This window comes from Hyla sarda, chromosome 4 (assembly GCF_029499605.1).
Source record: "Hyla sarda isolate aHylSar1 chromosome 4, aHylSar1.hap1, whole genome shotgun sequence".
Classification (NCBI taxonomy): Eukaryota; Metazoa; Chordata; class Amphibia; order Anura; family Hylidae; genus Hyla; species Hyla sarda.
In genome coordinates, this window is record NC_079192.1 from 9423394 (window position 1) to 9443933 (window position 20540).

Sequence of the window (20540 nt, forward strand, 5' to 3'; positions counted from 1 at the left end):
CTGTGTGCTGCTGTATTCTCCTGTTGCTGTATATCTATCTATCTATCTATCTATCTATCTATCTATCATCTATCTATCTATCTATCATCACATATCTATCTATCTCATATCTATCTATCTATCTCATATCTATCTATCTATCTATCATCACATATCTATCTATCTCTCTATCTATCTATCATCACATATCTCTCTACCCCCAGTTATCTATTTCAGTTTGACATCTCGGAGCTTTGGAACCAATTACCAGTTTTCCATAGAGTTTCGGTCTTAATCTACCATGATCCTCGCAGAAACAGGCCCCACTGTGCACAGAATCGTATTGTTTCTATCTCTGTTGTAGATAGTTTGTCTTTTTTTGTACTTTATCTTTGTTTATACTTTTATTCCCTATCAAAGGAAGCACAGAGAATGACAGCGATATTTCTCATTTTATTTATTAAATTTGAATCCAGATTTACATGAACCCTTCACTAAGATGAACAACACTCAAACTGGACATCATTGAGCGCGGTGTCATCTCCATTGCCTTGTGGTTTCTCCACTCTGGTTCGGATGCCACAGATCCCCTTTGCACATTCTCCACTCCAGTCTCCATATTCTCCCCAGTATCCTCCTTTTCCTTCTATAATGGTACCATCTGAACATTTCATCCTGATGTTGTTGGCCGCTGTGTCATCTCCTCTACCCTGCGGTTTCTCAACTCTTAAGGAAAAACTTATGAAATGTCCACTGGGACACCATGGAACATGAGTCCAGTCCCCCCATCTGTGAAGAAAAACAGTTATCATCCACATGTGGCAAAGAAAGGGCACATATTGAACTAGGTCTCCTATTATGATTGTCAAGGGCAAAACAAAGCAGACAGACATGTGTCTCCATTTTTACTCTAGCGGCCATCTTTTAGCAGGTTCATGCAAAGATCAACTAGAAATAAAAAAATAAAATAATGTAATTTCAGGGAATGTAAAATAGTCCATCACACATATACACATATTTTATATTCACAATCTGCATGCTATTCTAAAATGTAACCCCTAGAGAACACAAGACATACAGGTATGCCCTGGGTGCCCAGGACTTTGAGCACTAGGACATGTACGTCCTGAGTCCCTTCCCACTATGAAGTGAGGGCAGAAGCTGATGTCAGCAACCAGGGACCCACCGGTAATGGCTGACATCAGTGATTGTGTTGACAGATGCCATTAAACCTTTAGATGCTGTGATCAACACTGATCACGGCAACTGAAGTATGTAGGGGAAGTACAGAGGACTGATTGGACCACCCGCAGTAAAAAGGTGGTGGTCCGATCAGTAAAAATAGCCCCTAAAGGGCCACTTACCAGCTCCCGGCTGACTCCTACGGTCTTTTTCTCTGGTGTGCCTTCGAGCAGACCAGAGAAGTAGATTGCTGATAATACTGATCAGTGCTATGCCTATACATAGCATTGATCAGTATGTGCAATCTAAAAATTGGAATAAATAGTGCCCAGTAAGGACTAAAAAAGTAAAAAAAAAAAAAAATGAGAGACAGAAAATAGTTTTTTTCTTTTTTTTAAGAAGTATAATAATAATAATCATAATAATAATAAAGTGTGTGACCATGGGTATTATTAAAATTAAAAGTATTGACCAACATAATAAACTTGAATGTTTATGAACAACTTGTTATTGTGTTGCAGTTACATTTACCGTATTTATCGGGGTATACCACGCACCGGCCTATAACACGCACCCTCATTTTACCAAGGATATTTGGGTAAAAAAAGTTTTTTACCCAAATATCCATGGTAAAATGAGGGTGCGTGTGTGCGCGTGTATACCCAGATATACCCCCAGGAAAGGCAGGGGGAGAGAGGCCGTCGCTGCCCGCTTCTCTCCCCCTGCCTTTCCTGGGGTCTAGAGCACTGCTGTCGGCCCTTTTCACCCCCTGGTTATCGGCGCCGCTGCCCGTTCTGTCCCCCTGACTATCGGTGCCGGCAGCCAGGGAGAGAGAAGCGGCGCCGACAGCCAGGGGGAGAGAAGGGGCAGCGGCACCCATTGCCAGCGCCGCTGCCCCGTTGCCTCCCCCCATCCCCGGTGGCATAATTACCTGAGTCGGGTCCGCGCTGCTCCAGGCCTCCGTCGTGCGTCCCCAGCGTCATTGCTATGCACGGCGCGGTGCTCTGACGTCATGCGCCGCGCCGTTCAGCGCATAGCAACGACGCCGGGGACGCACGACGGAGGCCTGGAGCAGCGCGGACCCGACTCACGTAATTATGCCACCGGGGATGGGGGGAGGCAACGGGGCAGCGGCACCGGCAATGGGTGCCGCTGCCCCTTCTCTCCCCCTGGCTGCGCCGATAACCAGGGGGTGAAAAGGGCCGACAGCAGCACTCTAGACCCCAGGAAAGGCAGGGGGAGAGAAGCGGGCAGCGACGGCCTCTCTCCCCCTGCCTTTCCTGGGGGTGTATCGGCGTATAACACGCACACAGACTTTAGGCTAAAAATTTTAGCCTAAAAAGTGCGTGTTATACGCCGATAAATACGATAATTAGATCCACTCAGAATGGATGATTGTATACTATACTTAAAGGGGTACTCTGCTCTCAAGACATTTCTTCCCCATATTTAAAGGGTAGGGGATAAGATGTATGATCGTGGGGGTCTGGTCGCTGGATACCCTCCCCCCTGATCTCTGGCCTGGCACCCTGGCATTCGAAACATTTATGTTCAGAATGCTGGCTGTGCTAGGTTTCAGGCAGCCGAGGTCGTCACTCCCCTCCATTAATGTCTATGCGAGAGAGCGTGACGACCATGGTCGCTCATAATCCGGCACAGAGCAGAGTTCACTTCTGCATGCTGATTACGGAGGTGCCGGTCTGGAGTTTATTGGGGGTCCCAGTATCCGGACCCCCGCAATCGGAAATCTTATTCCATAAGATGTCTTGGGGTGGAGTACCCCTTTTACCTGTTAAGGACCATGGACGTACGCGTACGTCCTAGCTCCCTGGTACTTAAGGACCAAGGACGTACGCATATGTCATGGAGAATTTCGGTCCCCGCCCGGACCGGGTTGACTGCTGTTATCGATATCGGGGGGGGGGGGGGGGGGGGGTTAACTTTCGCTTTCCCCATCCTGCCCACCCACAATAGGCAGGGCAGAACGGGGAAACGACAGAGGACCGAGGCCGAAGTCCACTTACCCATCGGCGATGGCAGCGGGACACGATCGGCAGTGGCAGCAGGCGGCAGAAGAGGACGGCTATGCGGCTCCCTGGATCCTACGGAAGCCGGTGAGTTGCCTAGCAAAATCTGGAGGGCCACAGTCTGAGACCACTATAGTGGTCTCTATACTATAGTCCTCCAGATGTTGCAAAACTACAACTCACAGCATGCTCAGACAGCTGTTTGGGCATGCTGGGAGTTGTAGTTTTGCAACAATTGAAGGGCTACAGTTTGAGACCACTATACAGTGGTCTCTAAACTATATTCCTCTAGATCTTGCAAAACTACAACTCCTAGCATGCCCAAACAGCTGTTTGCTCTCTGTGCATGCTGGGATTTGTAGTTTTGCAACATCTGGAGGGCCACAGTTTGGAGATCACTGTGCAGTGGTCTCTAAACTGTAGCCCTCCAGATGTTGCAAAACTGCAAATCCCAGCATGCCCAAACAGCAAACAGCTGTCTCAGCATGCTGGGAGTTGTAGTTGTGTACCTCCAGGCTGTTGCATAACTATATCTCCCAGCATGCCCTTCGGCGATCAGTACATGCTGGGAGTTGTAGTTTTGCAACAGCTGGAGGTACACTGGTTGGAAAATACTGAGTTAGGTAACAGGAGCTAACTGAAGGTTTCCAACCAGTGTGCCTCCAGCTGTTGCAAAAGTACAACTCCCAGCAGGCACGGTATGTCAGTACATGCTGGGAGTTGAAGTTTTGAAACAGCTGGAGGTTTGCCCCCCCCATGGGAATGTACAGAGTACAGGGTACATTCACACAGGCAGGTTTACAGTAAGTTTCCTGCTTCAAGTTTGGGCCGCGGCAAATTTTTTGCCACAGCGCAAACTCCTTGCGGGAAATTCACCGTAACCCGCCAGTGTGAATGTACCCTAAAAACACTACACTACACTAACACATAATAAAGGGTAAAACACAACATATACACCCCCTTACACTGTCCCCCCAATAAAAATGAAAAACGTATTGTGCGGCAGTGTGCAAAATAAAAACTCCCAGCATTTCCGGACAGCCACTGACTGTCCAGGCATGCTGAGAGTTAAGCAATAGCTGGAGGCACCCTGTTTGGGAATCACTGGTGTAGAATACCCCTATGTCCATCCCTATGCAATCCCCAATTTAGTCCTCAAATGCACATGGCGCTCTCTCACTTCAGAGCCCTGTCAAATTTCAAGGAAACAGTTTAGGGCCACATATGGGGTATTTCCATACTCGGGAGAAATTGCACTACACATTTTTTTTTCTCTCCTTTTACCCCTTATGAAAAGGAAAAGTTGGGGTCTACACCAGCCTGTTAGTGTAAAAAAAATAAAATAAAATTTACGCTAACATGCTGATGTTGCCCCATACTTTATATTTTCAAAAGCAGTAAAAGCAAAAAAAGAGCCCAAAATTTGTAACACAATTTATCCTGAGTATGGAAATAGCCCAGATGTGGGCGTAAAATGATCAGCGGACTCACAACAAGGCTCAGCAGTGAGAGCGCACTATGTACATTTGAGGCCTAAATGGTGATTTGCACAGGGGTGGCTGATTTTACAGCGGTTCTGACATAAACGCAAAAAAATTAATGCCCACATGTGACCCCATTTTGGAAACTAATCCCCTCATGGAACGTCGCAAGGGGTACAGTGAGCCTTAACACCACACAGGTGTTTGAAGAATTTTCATTAAAGTTGGATGGGAAAATGAAAAAAAAAAAATTTCACAAAAATGCTGGTGTTACCCTAAATGTTTAATTTTCACAAGGGAAAATAGGAAAAAAAAAGCCCCCCAAAATGTGTTACCCCATTTCTTTTGAGTAAGAAAATACCCCATATGTGGATGTAAAGTGCTCAGCGGGTGCACTACAATGCTCAGAAGAGAAGGAGCGCCATTAGGATTTTGGATAGAGAATGTGTCTGAAATTGAAGGCCATGTGTGTTTACAAAGCCCCCATAATGCCAGAACAATGGACCGCCCCCCCCACATGTGACCCCATTTTGGAAACTACACCCCTCACGTAATGTAATAAGGGGTACAGTGAGCATTTGCGCCCCACAGGTGACTGACAGATTTTGGAACAGTCGTCCGTGAAAATAAAAAATGTAATTTTTCATTTGCACAGCCCACTATTCCAAAGATCTGTCAAGTGGGGTGTAAATACTCACTGCACCCCTTATTAAATTCTGTGAGGGGTGTAGTTTCCAAAATGGGGTCACATGTGGGGGGGGGGCAGTGTTCTGGCACTACGAGGGGCTTTGTAAACACACATGGCCCCTGACTACCATTCCAAGCAAATTCACTCTCCGAAAGCTCAATGGCGCTCCTTCTCTTCTGAGCATTGTAGTGCACCAGCAGAGCACTTTACATCCACACATGGGCTGTGGATGAAATGGGGTTACAAATTTTGGGGGTCATTTACGCCTATTAACCCTTGTAAAAATGTAAAATTTGGGGGAAAAGCAGCATTTTAGGGGAAAAAAATACATTTACGCATACAACTTTAACGAAAAGTCGTCAAACACCTGTGGGGTGTTAGGGCTCACTGTACCCCTTGTTATGTTCCTTGAGGGGTGTAGTTTCCAAAATATCTCCGAGTTAGATTGTAGAGTTATAGCATATGGATCACTTCTTCTTCTGCAGAATGTGACCGTAGAGTGATCTATGCAAATCAGTGCATTCTTATAACGCATGTAGCATAGTCTGAAATCTTTTGCCATCTAATTAATATTAAATAAAATATATCCTCAAGGAATTTTAAGTATCACCTCCAAAGTTACTGAAAAAGGACTTCGTCCGGCACCCAATGTGTGGATTAAAAGGCTTGACTTTATTAATAAACAGCAGTTCACATACAGATAGATGGTCTTACGCATTTCGCCCTGTGCAGGGCTTAATCGTAGACTCAAATTTAGTACCAAAGTTTATATTGTTATATTGTCATTAACGTTGGGCAAGGAGAAGTGAGCCCTAAAGCTGTCCTTAAGACTACTCTCCCTGCCTACTTGCCCATCCTCCCTAAACCATGGATGGACAAATTGGAGTTGGTCCCTTCCTTGTGCTAAAGTGCATGGGCGTCAAAGTCAACAATAGAAACGGAACTGTACAAAGTCAGGGTCCAAGTCAGGAACATAATGGGAATACAATAACCAATAAACAGATATAAAAATACAAACAAGGCAGGATATAACATACTAACATGTCAGGAAATCAAGAACACTGTTCACATTGGACACAGAACAAGAAACACACTAAATACCCCACTCCAATCATGGAGGACAACAATACTAACTACAAATGGACTAACTCACTCCTAGATAGACAGATTAGAACAAGGCTCAGAACATGATTGTCACGATGCCGGCTGGCAGGTAGTGGACCCTCTGTGCCAGAGAGGGATTGGCGTGGACCGTGCTAGTGGACCGGTTCTAAGCCACTACTGGTTTTCACCAGAGCCCGCCGCAAAGCGGGATGGTCTTGCTGCGGCGGTAGTGACCAGGTCGTATCCACTAGCAACGGCTCACCTCTCTGGCTGCTGAAGATAGGCGCGGTACAAGGGAGTAGGCAGAAGCAAGGTCGGACGTAGCAGAAGGTCGGGGCAGGCAGCAAGGATCGTAGTCAGGGGCAACGGCAGAAGGTCTGGAAACACAGGCAAGGAACACACAAGGAACGCTTTCACTGGCACTAAGGCAACAAGATCCGGCAAGGGAGTGCAAGGGAAGTGAGGTAATATAGGGAAGTGCACAGGTGAAAACCCTAATTGGAACCACTGCGCCAATCAGCGGCGCAGTGGCCCTTTAAATCGCAGAGACCCGGCGCGCGCGCGCCCTAGGGAGCGGGGCCGCGCGCGCCGGGACAGAACAGACGGGGAGCGAGTCAGGTAGGGGAGCCGGGGTGCGCATCGCGAGCGGGCGCTACCCGCATCGCGAATCGCATCCCGGCTGGCAGCAGGATCGCAGCGCCCCGGGTCAGAGGACGTGACCGGAGCGCTGCAGCGGAGGGAGTGAAGCGAGCGCTCCGGGGAGGAGCGGGGACCCGGAGCGCTCGGCGTAACAGTACCCCCCCCCTTGGGTCTCCCCCTCTTCTTGGAGCCTGAGAACCTGAGGAGCAGACTTTTGTCAAGGATGTTGTCCTCAGGTTCCCAGGATCTCTCTTCAGGACCACAACCCTCCCAGTCTACTAAAAAAAAATTTTTCCCTCTGACCTTTTTGGCAGCCAAAATTTCCTTGACCGAGAAGACGTCCGAGGAGCCGGAAACAGGAGTGGGAGGAACAGATTTGGGAGAAAAACGGTTGAGGATGAGTGGTTTGAGAAGAGAGACGTGAAAGGCATTAGGGATACGAAGAGAAGGAGGAAGAAGAAGTTTATAAGAGACAGGATTAATTTGACACAAAATTTTGAAAGGACCAAGATAGCGTGGTCCCAACTTGTAGCTAGGGACACGGAAGCGGACATATTTAGCGGAGAGCCATACCTTGTCTCCAGGGGAAAAAACGGGGGGAGCTCTTCTTTTCTTATCCGCGAACCTCTTCATGCGTGAAGAAGCCTGTAAGAGAGAATTTTGGGTCTCTCTCCATATAATGGAAAGGTCACGAGAAATTTCATCCACAGCGGGCAGACCAGAGGGCAAGGGGGTAGGGAGGGGGGGAAGAGGGTGACGGCCGTACACCACGAAAAATGGGGATTTGGAGGAAGATTCAGAGACCCTGAAGTTATACGAAAATTCGGCCCATGGAAGGAGATCTGCCCAGTCATCCTGGCGTGAGGAAACAAAATGTCGCAAATAATCACCCAGGATCTGGTTAATTCTTTCTACTTGTCCATTGGACTGGGGATGATATGCAGAGGAAAAATTTAATTTAATCTTGAGTTGTTTACAGAGAGCCCTCCAGAATTTAGACACGAATTGGACCCCTCTATCCGAGACAATCTGCGTAGGCAACCCGTGAAGACGAAAAATGTGTACAAAAAATTGTTTAGCCAACTGAGGCGCAGAAGGAAGACCAGGAAGAGGGATGAAATGTGCCATTTTGGAGAATCGATCAACGACCACCCAAATAACGGTGTTGCCACGGGAAGGGGGTAAATCAGTAATAAAATCCATACCAATCAGAGACCAAGGCTGTTCGGGGACAGGCAGAGGATGAAGAAAACCAGCGGGCTTCTGGCGAGGAGTCTTATCCCGGGCACAGATAGTGCAGGCTCGCACAAAGTCCCCAACATCCGTCTCCAGAGTCGGCCACCAATAGAAGCGGGAGATGAGTTGCACAGATTTCTTGATGCCCGCATGACCTGCGAGATGGGAGGAGTGACCCCATTTGAGGATTCCGAGGCGTTGGCGTGGAGAAACAAAGGTCTTTCCTGGAGGAGTCTGCCTGATGGAGGCAGGAGAAGTGGAGATCAGGCAGTCAGGTGGAATGATGTGTTGCGGAGGGAGATCAACTTCTGAGGCATCCGAGGAACGAGAGAGAGCATCGGCCCTAATGTTCTTATCGGCAGGACGAAAGTGAATCTCAAAATTAAATCGGGCAAAGAACAGCGACCACCGGGCCTGGCGAGGATTCAGCCGTTGGGCCGACTGGAGGTAGGAGAGGTTCTTGTGGTCGGTGTAGATAATAACAGGAAATCTTGATCCCTCCAGCAGATGCCTCCATTCCTCAAGTGCTAATTTAATGGCTAGAAGCTCTCGATCCCCGATGGAGTAGTTCCTCTCCGCTGGAGAGAAGGTCCTAGAGAAAAAACCACAAGTGACAGCATGCCCGGAAGGATTTTTTTGTAGAAGAACAGCTCCAGCTCCTACTGAGGAGGCATCAACCTCCAATAGGAAGGGTTTGGAAGGGTCAGGTCTGGAGAGCACGGGAGCCGAAGAAAAGGCAGACTTGAGTCGTTTAAAGGAGTCTTCTGCTTGAGGAGGCCAGGACTTGGGATCAGCATTTTTCTTGGTTAAAGCCACGATAGGAGCCACAATGGTAGAAAAATGTGGAATAAATTGCCTGTAATAATTGGCGAACCCCAAAAAGCGTTGGATAGCACGGAGTCCGGAGGGGCGTGGCCAATTTAAGACGGCAGAGAGTTTGTCTGGATCCATCTGTAGTCCCTGGCCAGAGACCAAATATCCTAGAAAAGGAAGAGATTGGCATTCAAACAGACATTTCTCAATTTTGGCATAGAGTTGGTTGTCACGAAGTCTCTGAAGAACCATACGGACATGCTGGCGGTGTTCTTCTAGATTGGCAGAAAAAATTAGGATATCGTCCAGATATACCACAACACAGGAGTATAACAGATCACGAAAAATTTCATTGACAAAGTCTTGGAAGACGGCAGGGGCATTGCACAGTCCAAAGGGCATGACCAGATACTCAAAGTGTCCATCTCTGGTGTTAAATGCCGTTTTCCACTCGTCCCCCTCTCTGATGCGGATGAGGTTATAGGCGCCTCTTAAGTCCAATTTAGTGAAGATGTGGGCACCTTGGAGGCGATCAAAGAGTTCAGAGATGAGGGGTAAGGGGTAGCGGTTCTTAACCGTGATTTTATTAAGACCGCGGTAGTCAATGCAAGGACGTAGGGAGCCATCTTTTTTGGACACAAAGAAAAATCCGGCTCCGGCAGGAGAGGAGGATTTACGGATAAAGCCCTTTTTTAGATTCTCCTGGACGTATTCGGACATGGCAAGAGTCTCTGGGGCAGAGAGAGGATAAATTCTGCCCCGGGGTGGAGTAGTACCCGGGAGGAGGTCGATAGGGCAATCATAAGGCCTGTGAGGAGGTAGAGTCTCAGCTTGTTTTTTGCAGAAAACATCCGCGAAGTCCATATAGGCCTTAGGGAGACCGGTTACTGGAGGAACCACAGAGTTACGGCAAGGGTTACTGGGAACCGGTTTTAGACAGTTCTTGGAACAAGAGGACCCCCAACTCTTGATCTCCCCAGTGGACCAATCCAGGGTTGGGGAATGAAGTTGAAGCCAGGGAAGTCCAAGGAGAATCTCCGAGGTGCAATTGGGGAGGACCAAAAGTTCAATCCTCTCATGATGAGATCCGATGCTCATAAGAAGGGGCTCCGTGCGGAAACGTATGGTACAGTCCAATCTTTCATTATTTACACAATTGATGTAGAGGGGTCTGGCGAGACTGGTCACTGGGATGTTGAACCTGTTGACGAGAGAGGCCAAAATAAAATTTCCTGCAGATCCAGAGTCCAAGAAGGCCACTGTAGAGAAGGAGAAGGCAGAGGCAGACATCCGCACAGGCACAGTAAGACGTGGAGAAGCAGAGTAGACATCAAGGACTGTCTCACCTTTGTGCGGAGTCAGCGTACGTCTTTCCAGGCGGGGAGGACGGATAGGACAATCCCTCAGGAAGTGTTCGGTACTAGCACAGTACAGGCAGAGGTTCTCCATACGGCGTCGTGTCCTCTCTTGAGGTGTCAGGCGAGACCGGTCGACCTGCATAGCCTCCACGGCGGGAGGCACAGGAACAGATTGCAGGGGACCAGAGGAGAGAGGAGCCGAGGAGACGAAACGCCTCGTGCGAACAGAGTCCATATCTTGGCGGAGTTCCTGACGCCTTTCAGAAAAACGCATGTCAATGCGAGTGGCTAGGTGAATAAGTTCATGTAGATTAGCAGGAATTTCTCGTGCGGCCAGAACATCTTTAATGTTGCTGGATAGGCCTTTTTTGAAGGTCGCGCAGAGGGCCTCATTATTCCAGGACAATTCTGAAGCAAGTGTACGGAATTGTACGGCATACTCGCCAACGGAAGAATTACCCTGGACCAGGTTCAACAGGGCAGTCTCAGCAGAAGAGGCTCGGGCAGGTTCCTCAAAGACACTTCGGATTTCCGAGAAGAAGGAGTGTACAGAGGCAGTGACGGGGTCATTGCGGTCCCAGAGCGGTGTGGCCCATGACAGGGCTTTTCCGGACAGAAGACTGACTACGAAAGCCACCTTAGACCTTTCAGTGGGAAACAGGTCCGACATCATCTCCAGATGCAGGGAACATTGGGAAAGAAAGCCACGGCAAAACTTAGAGTCCCCATCAAATTTATCCGGCAAGGATAAGCGTATCCCAGGAGCGGCCACTCGCTGCGGAGGAGGTGCAGGAGCTGGCGGAGGAGATGACTGCTGAAGCTGTGGTAGCAACTGTTGTAGCATAACGGTCAGTTGAGACAGCTGTTGGCCTTGTTGCGCTATCTGTTGTGACTGCTGGGCGACCACCGTGGTGAGGTCAGCGACAACTGGCAGAGGAACTTCAGCGGGATCCATGGCCGGATCTACTGTCACGATGCCGGCTGGCAGGTAGTGGACCCTCTGTGCCAGAGAGGGATTGGCGTGGACCGTGCTAGTGGACCGGTTCTAAGCCACTACTGGTTTTCACCAGAGCCCGCCGCAAAGCGGGATGGTCTTGCTGCGGCGGTAGTGACCAGGTCGTATCCACTAGCAACGGCTCACCTCTCTGGCTGCTGAAGATAGGCGCGGTACAAGGGAGTAGGCAGAAGCAAGGTCGGACGTAGCAGAAGGTCGGGGCAGGCAGCAAGGATCGTAGTCAGGGGCAACGGCAGAAGGTCTGGAAACACAGGCAAGGAACACACAAGGAACGCTTTCACTGGCACTAAGGCAACAAGATCCGGCAAGGGAGTGCAAGGGAAGTGAGGTAATATAGGGAAGTGCACAGGTGAAAACCCTAATTGGAACCACTGCGCCAATCAGCGGCGCAGTGGCCCTTTAAATCGCAGAGACCCGGCGCGCGCGCGCCCTAGGGAGCGGGGCCGCGCGCGCCGGGACAGAACAGACGGGGAGCGAGTCAGGTAGGGGAGCCGGGGTGCGCATCGCGAGCGGGCGCTACCCGCATCGCGAATCGCATCCCGGCTGGCAGCAGGATCGCAGCGCCCCGGGTCAGAGGACGTGACCGGAGCGCTGCAGCGGAGGGAGTGAAGCGAGCGCTCCGGGGAGGAGCGGGGACCCGGAGCGCTCGGCGTAACAATGATTTCTTCCCAGGAGATCCAAGATCAACCAAAGTCAAAACAGGACTGACAAAATGCACAGTGTAAACACAGACTTGGCAGCACAAAGCAGAATTAACAATACAAGAATACTAAAATGCGACAAAGTACTTAAACAAGGCAAGCTAAAATCCATATATCAAACACAACAGATAACCATAGTTAAATCTCAGGACATGTGTTCAGACAGAAAAAAGGTTCATAAAGAAACAAGATCTGGTCAGAGTAAAGGTCTAATTACCAGCAAGAAAGAACAGCTGAAGAGGCCTTATATCCACCCCTAGTGCAGAAGCCAAGAAAGTTAACTCCTCCCATCTCAGGGAGAATTAACACAGGACACTGTTCAGACATAAACTGCATATCTGAACAGGTCCGAGGGTAGAAAATACAAAACACATATTTATAGATATTACATATATATCTTGTACTCTACCTAAAAGTCCTTACCAGATTTGTTTGGTTAGTTACTTTATGTATAATAGAAGGGTCACATAAGCCGGCACTTCTTAGGATCTCATTTTTTACTGCAGATGAATAAAACAAATACAAATCTTTACATAAAACCACTTATGTGAATATTTGTATTTGTTTTATTCATCTGCATTAAAGAATGAGATCCTAAGAAGTGCCGGCTTATGTGACGCTTCTATTGTTTTGCATCCCACCCAATCTGAGCTGGCTATATGTGCAGTTTTGTGATTGTTCAATTTTACGTAAGTAGAGATCAGGTATTTGCCCATTCTGTATATCATTTAATGTGAGATTATATATCTTGAACTCTACCTAAAAATGTACTACCAGATTTGTATGGTTAGTTAGAAGTGGGTGAAGTGTTCATACAAGTCACCTCCATTTTATATATCTAGAGATTAGGTATTTGCCTTTTCCTTATATCATTTGGTGTATAATGTTCTTTTCTGGGCCACATTGCAAAATCTGCAAGAGAGCCCCATGTGCCAATTCTAATACTGGTCTTTTATGGGGCAGATGTTCTATGGGGCCCCTTTAGGTACCTGGGCACAGGTGAAACTGCTACTTTTGCACCCCTTATAGCTACACTCCCGTCTGTATATTATTTTATGATGTTGCAAAGAATACTGACAAGCACCAATGAGCTAAATAGTTCTATGTAATAGCTGTATAAACAGTATAGCAACAGTAGCTGCTCTGGTTTCCACAACTCCTGGAGCTACATAAGGATGAATAATTATGAAAGGGATATTCCAGAATTTATTTATTTGACTATGCTATAGGGGAAGTTAAGTTAGTGTAGTTCATAATATAGTGTCTGTACCTGTGTTTGATGGCTGGTCTCATAATTCTTATGTAATTTTTGACCCAATATTTATTTTTAACAGAATAGAAAATAACAGTTGTCTCAGCTTTTCCCAGGCTGCATTATGGCCCGAGACATTACATCACTAGTCAGGGGTTCTGAGGGAGCCTGTCCACTTCAATGGGTGGAGAAACTACTGAGTGGGAAGGAGATAATTCGCCAAAAGTCAGCAGGGAATTCAATGGGCGGGTGGGAAGGACGAAAAGTGACCTCACACTTACAAACAAGGAATCTTGGGACTTGTAGTTGGAGGGAGGGAAATTCAACAGGGAATAGCCATTTTACAAAATAAAAGCAGCAGATGTATTTGGTGGACTTAGGATACAACCATTTAGTCCCAAAACAAGCACAGGTCCTTCCTAAGCATGTCCATTACTGGCTGGCAGGTAAGTACTAAAATTACCTTATGGTGGAATACCCCTTTAAGAATTTCTAATGACCCCAAGGATAACAGCACTATAACTACTAAAGGTAAAGGGTAAACATTTGGTATCAGAGCCCATGAGCTTGATACTATGTCTCTGGTTGGAGACCGTGTCTCAGGGAGCAAATACATTGAAAGTTTGTTTGGCCACGGCTTCTCCTCCTGACTTCCTCAAGCACGTGCACACTCCATTCAGCTAAATGTGCAGGACAGTGGTAGAACAAAAGATTCAGACATTGAAATTTAACATTCTGATCCTTCCTTTCCTTGACATAATTTGTCAGGGGAAAGTTGGGAGGTTCCCATAATCATAAGATATTATGTCAGTCTAGCTGGATTTGATTGGTCTGGACAATTTTTTAATGTGTATGAGAGCCTTTAGGGGTATTCATCATCTCAAAGGTCCTATTTAATCTTGTAGCTCATGTTAAAATACACGTTTGCAACTAGTTATCATTTCCTCTCATGCATCATTTCAAAGATAGAGGCTTTTGTCACCCTCTCTTGTTGGCAGCTCATTGGCTAGGTTACAGACCATATCTTTGCTCTAGAAGAGGTGGCCGGGCTGGTGATTTCATTCTATCTCTTTGCATTTGGCAGGAAAGCTCGCAGGCTGGGGGCAGCTGTCTGACTCCTGAGGGGCAGGAAGGGGTCTCAAGGACAGCCCTGTATATATCTGAGCCTTCACCCTCACTCTTCTTCTTTTATGAGAGCAGGAGCTACTATCATTTGATCAAAAAGTCCTCAACATTCAGCACAGTAAGCACAGAAGAGTCAGATAAGAACTAGTAAGGGATTGAATTGAAGTGTGTATGTATGTGACTGTGTGTATGTATTGTTTGTGTGTATATATGTGACTGTGTGTATGTTTTGTTTTGTGTGTATGTATGTGACTGTGTGTATGTTTTGTTTTATGTTTATGTATGTAACTGTGTGTATGTATTGTTTTGTGTGTATTTATGTGACTGTGTGTATGTACGTATGCATGTATGTGACTGTATGTATTGTTTTGTGTACATGTATGTGACTGTGTGTATGTATTGTTTTGTATGTATGTGACTGTGTGTATGTTGTTTTGTGTGTATGTATGTGACTGTGTGTATGTTTTGTTTTGTGTTTACGTATGTAACTGTGTGTATGTATTGTTTTGTGTGTATGTATGTGACTGTGTGTATGTATTGTTTTGTATGTATGTATGTATGTATGTGACTGTGTGTATGTATTGTTTGTGTTTATGTATGTGACTGTATGTATTGTTTTGTGTATGTATTTGACTGTGTGTATGTATTGTTTTGTGTGTATTCATGTGACTGTGTATGTTTTGTTTTGTCTGTATATATGTGACTGTGTATGTATTGTTTTGTATGTATGTATGTATTTGACTGTGTGTATGTATTGTTTGTGCTTATGTATCTGACTGTGTGTATGTATTGTTGTGTGTATATATGTGACTGTGTGTATGTATTGTTTTGTGTGCATGTATGTGACTGTGTGTATGTTTTGTTTTGTGTTTACGTATGTAACTGTGTGTATGTATTGTTTTGTGTTTATGTATGTGACTGTGCGTATGTATTGTTTTGTATGTATGTGACTGTGTGTATGAATTGTTTGTGTTTATGTATGTGACTATATGTATTGTTGTGTGTATGTATGTATTGTTTTGTATGTATGTGACTGTATGTATGTGTTGTTTTGTTTGTATATATGTGACTGTGTGTATGTATTGTTTTGTATGTATGTATTTGACTGTGTGTATGTATTGTTTTGTATGTATTGATGTATTTGACTGTGTTACATAGTTACATAGTTACATAGTTAGTACGGTCGAAAAAAGACATATGTCCATCAAGTTCAACCAGGGAATTAAGGGGTACGGGTGTGGCGCGATATTGGGGAAGGGATGGGATTTTATATTTCTTCTTCAAAAGCATTAATGTTATTTTGTTCCAGGAATGTATCTAATCCTGTTTTAAAGCTGTTAATTTTTCCTGCTGTGACCAGTTCCTGAGGTAGACTGTTCCATAAGTTCACAGTTCTCATGGTAAAGAAGGCGTGTCGCCCCTTGAGACTAAACTTTTTCTTCTCCAGACGGAGGGAGTGCCCCCTCGTCCTTTGGGGGGGTTTAACCTGGAACAGTTTTTCCCCATATTTTTTGTATGGGCCATTAATATACTTATATACGTTTATCATATCCCCCCTTAAACGTCTCTTCTCAAGACTAAACAATTGTAACTCCTTTAATCGCTCCTCATAGCTAAGATGTTCCATACCCCATATTAGTTTAGTCGCGCGTCTCTGCACCCTTTCCAGCTCTGCAGTGTCCCTTTTATGTACAGGCGACCAAAACTGAACAGCATATTCCAGGTGAGGCCGTACCAATGCTTTATAAAGGGGGAGTATTATGTCCCTGTCCCTTGAGTCCATGCCTCTTTTTATACATGACAATATCCTGCCGGCTTTGGAAGCAGCAGCCTGACATTGCATGCTATTCGGAAATCTGTGATCTACAAGTACACCCAGATCCTTCTCTACCAGTGACTCTGCCAGTTTAATCCCCCCTAAGACATACGACACATGCAGGTTATTAGTACCCAGATGCATAACTTTACATTTATCCACATTGAACCTCATTTGTCAAGTGGATGCCCAGACACTTAGTCTATCCAAGTCATCTTGTAACCTATACACATCCTCTATAGACTGTACCGTGCTACAAAGCTTGGTGTCATCTGCAAAGATAGAAATACATGTATATGTGTATGTATTGTTTGTGCTTATGTATGTGACTGCGTGTATGTCTTGTTTTGTGTGTATGTATGTGACTGTGTATGTTTTGTTTTGTGTGTATATGTGACTGTGTATGTATTGTATTGTATGTATGTATGTATGTATTTATTTGACTGTGTGTATGTATGTGACTGTGTGTATGTATTGTTTTGTGTGTATGTATGTGACTGTGTGTATGTATTATGTTGTGTGTATATATGTGACTGTGTGTATGCATTGTTTGCGTGTATGTATGTGACTGTGTGTATGTATTGTTTTGTATGTATGTGACTGTTTGTATGTGTTGTTTTGTTTGTATGTATGTGACTGTGTGTATGTATTGTTTGTGTTTATGTATGTGACTATATGTATTGTTGTGTGTATGTATGTATTGTTTTGTATGTATGTGACTGTATGTATGTGTTGTTTTGTTTGTATGTATGTGACTGTGTGTATGTATTGTTTTGTATGTATGTATTTGACTATGTGTATCTATTGTTTTGTATGTATTGATGTATTTGACTGTGTGTATGTCTTGTTTTGTGTGTATGTATGTGACTGTGTGTATGTTTTGTTTTGTGTGTATATGTGACTGTGTATGTATTGTATTGTATGCATGTATGTATTTATTTGACTGTGTGTATGTATTGTTTGTGTGTATGTATGTGACTGTGTGTATGTATTGTTTTGTATGTATGTGACTGTTTGTATGTGTTGTTTTGTTTGTATGTATGTGACTGTGTGTATGTATTGTTTTGTATGTATGTATTTGACTATGTGTATGTATTGTTTTGTATGTATGCATGTATGTGACTGCGTGTATGTAGTATGTTGTGTGTACATATGTGATTGTGTGTATGTATTATGTTGTGTGGATGTATGTTACTGTGTGTATGTATTATGTTGTGTGTATATATGTGACTGTGTGTATGTATTATGTTGTGTGTATATATGTGACTGTGTGTATGTATTATGTTGTGTGTATATATGTGACTGTGTGTATGTATTATGTTGTGTGTACATATGTGACTGTGTGTATGTATTGTTTGTGTGTATGTATGTAACTGTGTTTATGCCACCGGCCTATACTCTGTGTTATTACCCACAGGACAGACAAGGTAAAGAGGCCGTAAGGAATATCCCTTTAACTCCCCGGTCTATATCACCCAAGACAAATATCTGCTTAATAAGACAATTTTATGGACTAACCTTGAGATTGTAGATTCAATTGTCCCTTCAACATCTGTGCTTCCATAGGGGGCGCAATGTAACATGATTGAATTCAGGGCAGTGTCATCTCCATGAGATCCAAGTGGTCGCTCCACCTGAAAACAAACACAGTCTTAGAGTAGAGATGACGATAAAGCTTTGTAACAAGTACATAGTAGTTATTCCACTGCCTGTCCCTGCTGCCATCCCATCATAAATGTCCATTGATCTTTCCTCCAAACAACACACAGAGGTGTCCACCCTCAGCTTTAGTTTTGTTAATGATTTAGATTTAACACAATATCAGAGCATGTGACCAAAGGACTTAAAATACTTCATGTACATAACTGGGGGACCACACATAGACCATCACCGGAGACAAAGTGTCACCAAACCATGTTGTTGTACCTTTAAGCTGAATCCTATTGCAGAGGTCCCAGTAGGACAGTGCTCCATCTCTCCCCAGTCGCCCCAATAGCCGCCATTATTAACCCAAATTGTTTCTCCATAGGTCAATGTTGCCTGTAATAACAATGATAATAAAAGTGAGGACAACATCTTCTGGATGAGAGATCAGGTCAACTTCACAGCAGTATCTCCAAGTGAGTGGAGCTGTCACGTCCCCGTCTGGTTTTATAGCCTGAATGAGACGAGGATTTTTTTTTTTTTTTTTTTGAACAACCTCTTACTGTAGATTTTGACTAGTTTTGCTAAATAATAACTTATTAAGTAAAACATGGCTCGGGGGGGGGGGGGGGGGGGATACTGGGTAAGTACACATGTTTTTGTAGATTACATGGCTTAATGTTCAATGTAAAGGTCACAAAATCACAAACTAGAAACGTATCCAAAACTAGAGACGGAGGAGAAGAGAGAAGTTTTGGGAACAGAAAATAAGAACAGATCAGGGTTCTCGAATATTGAGGAGAAAAAACAAGTGCATATCTAGAGACCTGACAAGAAAGCCCATTTGTAGCCCATGGGGACAGTTGTGGTGCAAGTTTGCTGGGAGTTGTAGTCCTTTTACCATCATGTGTTGTGGCAGACGGTGAAGCTAACCTAATGTCCCCCTGTGGACCCAACTAACAACTGTCCATGGAGTTGTTCTCGTAGTGCAGGAATAAGACCTTTGGACTCTAGGAATCCCAGGAACACTATGGAACAGGGAGAAATCTAATATAACTGTATGTAATCACTACAGAGCCTCTGTAGAGTTCATATCTGGAACTATTTGGTCACTGTATCAATGGTATAGCAAAGGAATGTCCAGCGCCAAGTGCGGTAAAACAACAAGTACTTTATTGTAGGATCAGCGGATACAAACGTGCATCAGGCAGGAGCCGACGCGTTTCATACCGTTACAGGTCCTTAGTCATGGCAGAACACACAGGATAAAATCCAAACTTTAAATACTTTCTTAGGGACATCACATGTATCATGAGATCACACTTAATAAAGACACTTGGAAAACATGGAAATGGAACAATGGATGTGTATGTGCACATGAATTAAGGCAGAAAAAAACCCACACAAAAATTGTATGCAATTATACAGCAGCCCTACACAAAGTAATAAAAAAAAATATATATATATATATATATATATATATATATATATATATATATTTTTTGAAAAAAATAAAACAAAAACAAAAAAAAGGAAAAAGGGGGCAGGATAAATTAGATGGACATGTCAATAGGTCAATATTAGGTCATGTCTGAAGTTCATTCCATTCAGATCTCTGTTATTTAACACGAACATCCAATAGGATTCTCTATTGAATAACCTACGTTTCAAATCGCCCCCTCTAACACTGTTTAGGACCCGTTCTATTGCATTAAAGGGGTACTCCGGTGCTTACACATGTTATCCCCTATCCAAAGGATAGGGGATAAGATTCCTGATCGCGGGAGTCCCGCAGCTGAGGACGCCCGTGATCATGCACGCGGCACCCCGTTTGTGATCAGTCCCCGGAGCGTGTTCGCTCCGGGTCTGATTACGGTCGACCGCAGGGCCGGCGGCGTGTGACGTCAAGGCTCCGCCCCGTGTGACCTCACGCTCCGCCCCTCAATGCAAGTCTATGGGAGGGGGCGTGACAGCTATCACGCCCTCTCCCGTAGGCTTGCATTGAGGGGCGGAGCGTGACGTCACACGGGGGCAGGGGCGTGATGTCACACGCCGCCCGCCCTGTGGTCGACCGTAATCAGACCCGGAGCGAACACACTCCGAGGACTGATTACAAACGGGGTGCCGCGTGCATGATCACGGGCGTCCTCAGCTGCGGGACTCCCGCGATCAGGCATCTTATCCCCTATCCTTTGGATAGGGGATAAGATGTGTAAGCAGCGGAGTACCCCATTAACGCACAATGTGGATACATCCCCATCCTCATTATGTTGGTCCCAAAAATGTCGGGACAAGGCTGATATATTAAATTGTTCACCTCTGGCATCTGATACGTGATGCCTAAACAGTGTTCGAGGGGGCGATTTGAAACATAAGCTATTCAATAGAGAATCCTATTGGATGTTCGTGTTAAACACCAGAGATCTGAATGGATTGAACTTGAGACATGACCTAATATTGACCTATTGACGTGTCCATCT

The 20540-nt window shown here is 45.2% G+C and overlaps 1 protein-coding gene across 2 annotated transcripts in view; it reads right to left on the reverse strand.

Moving 5' to 3' along the window:
• Positions 1-435: 435 nt before the first annotated feature.
• LOC130367539 (vitelline membrane outer layer protein 1 homolog) overlaps positions 436-20540 on the reverse strand; it is an 85514-nt gene continuing 65409 nt past the window's right edge. Inside the window, exons 2-4 of one of the 2 annotated variants that reach the window (XM_056569976.1) lie at positions 18343-18456; positions 17935-18050; positions 436-768 (exon numbers count right to left, since the gene is read on the reverse strand). In XM_056569976.1, coding sequence (XP_056425951.1) covers positions 474-768; positions 17935-18050; positions 18343-18390 — 459 coding nt within the window. In that variant the 5' untranslated portion in view covers positions 18391-18456 and the 3' untranslated portion in view covers positions 436-473. Of the gene's footprint in view, positions 769-17934; positions 18051-18342; positions 18517-20540 lie in introns of those variants that run through there. The other variant, XM_056569975.1, reaches the window with a different exon arrangement.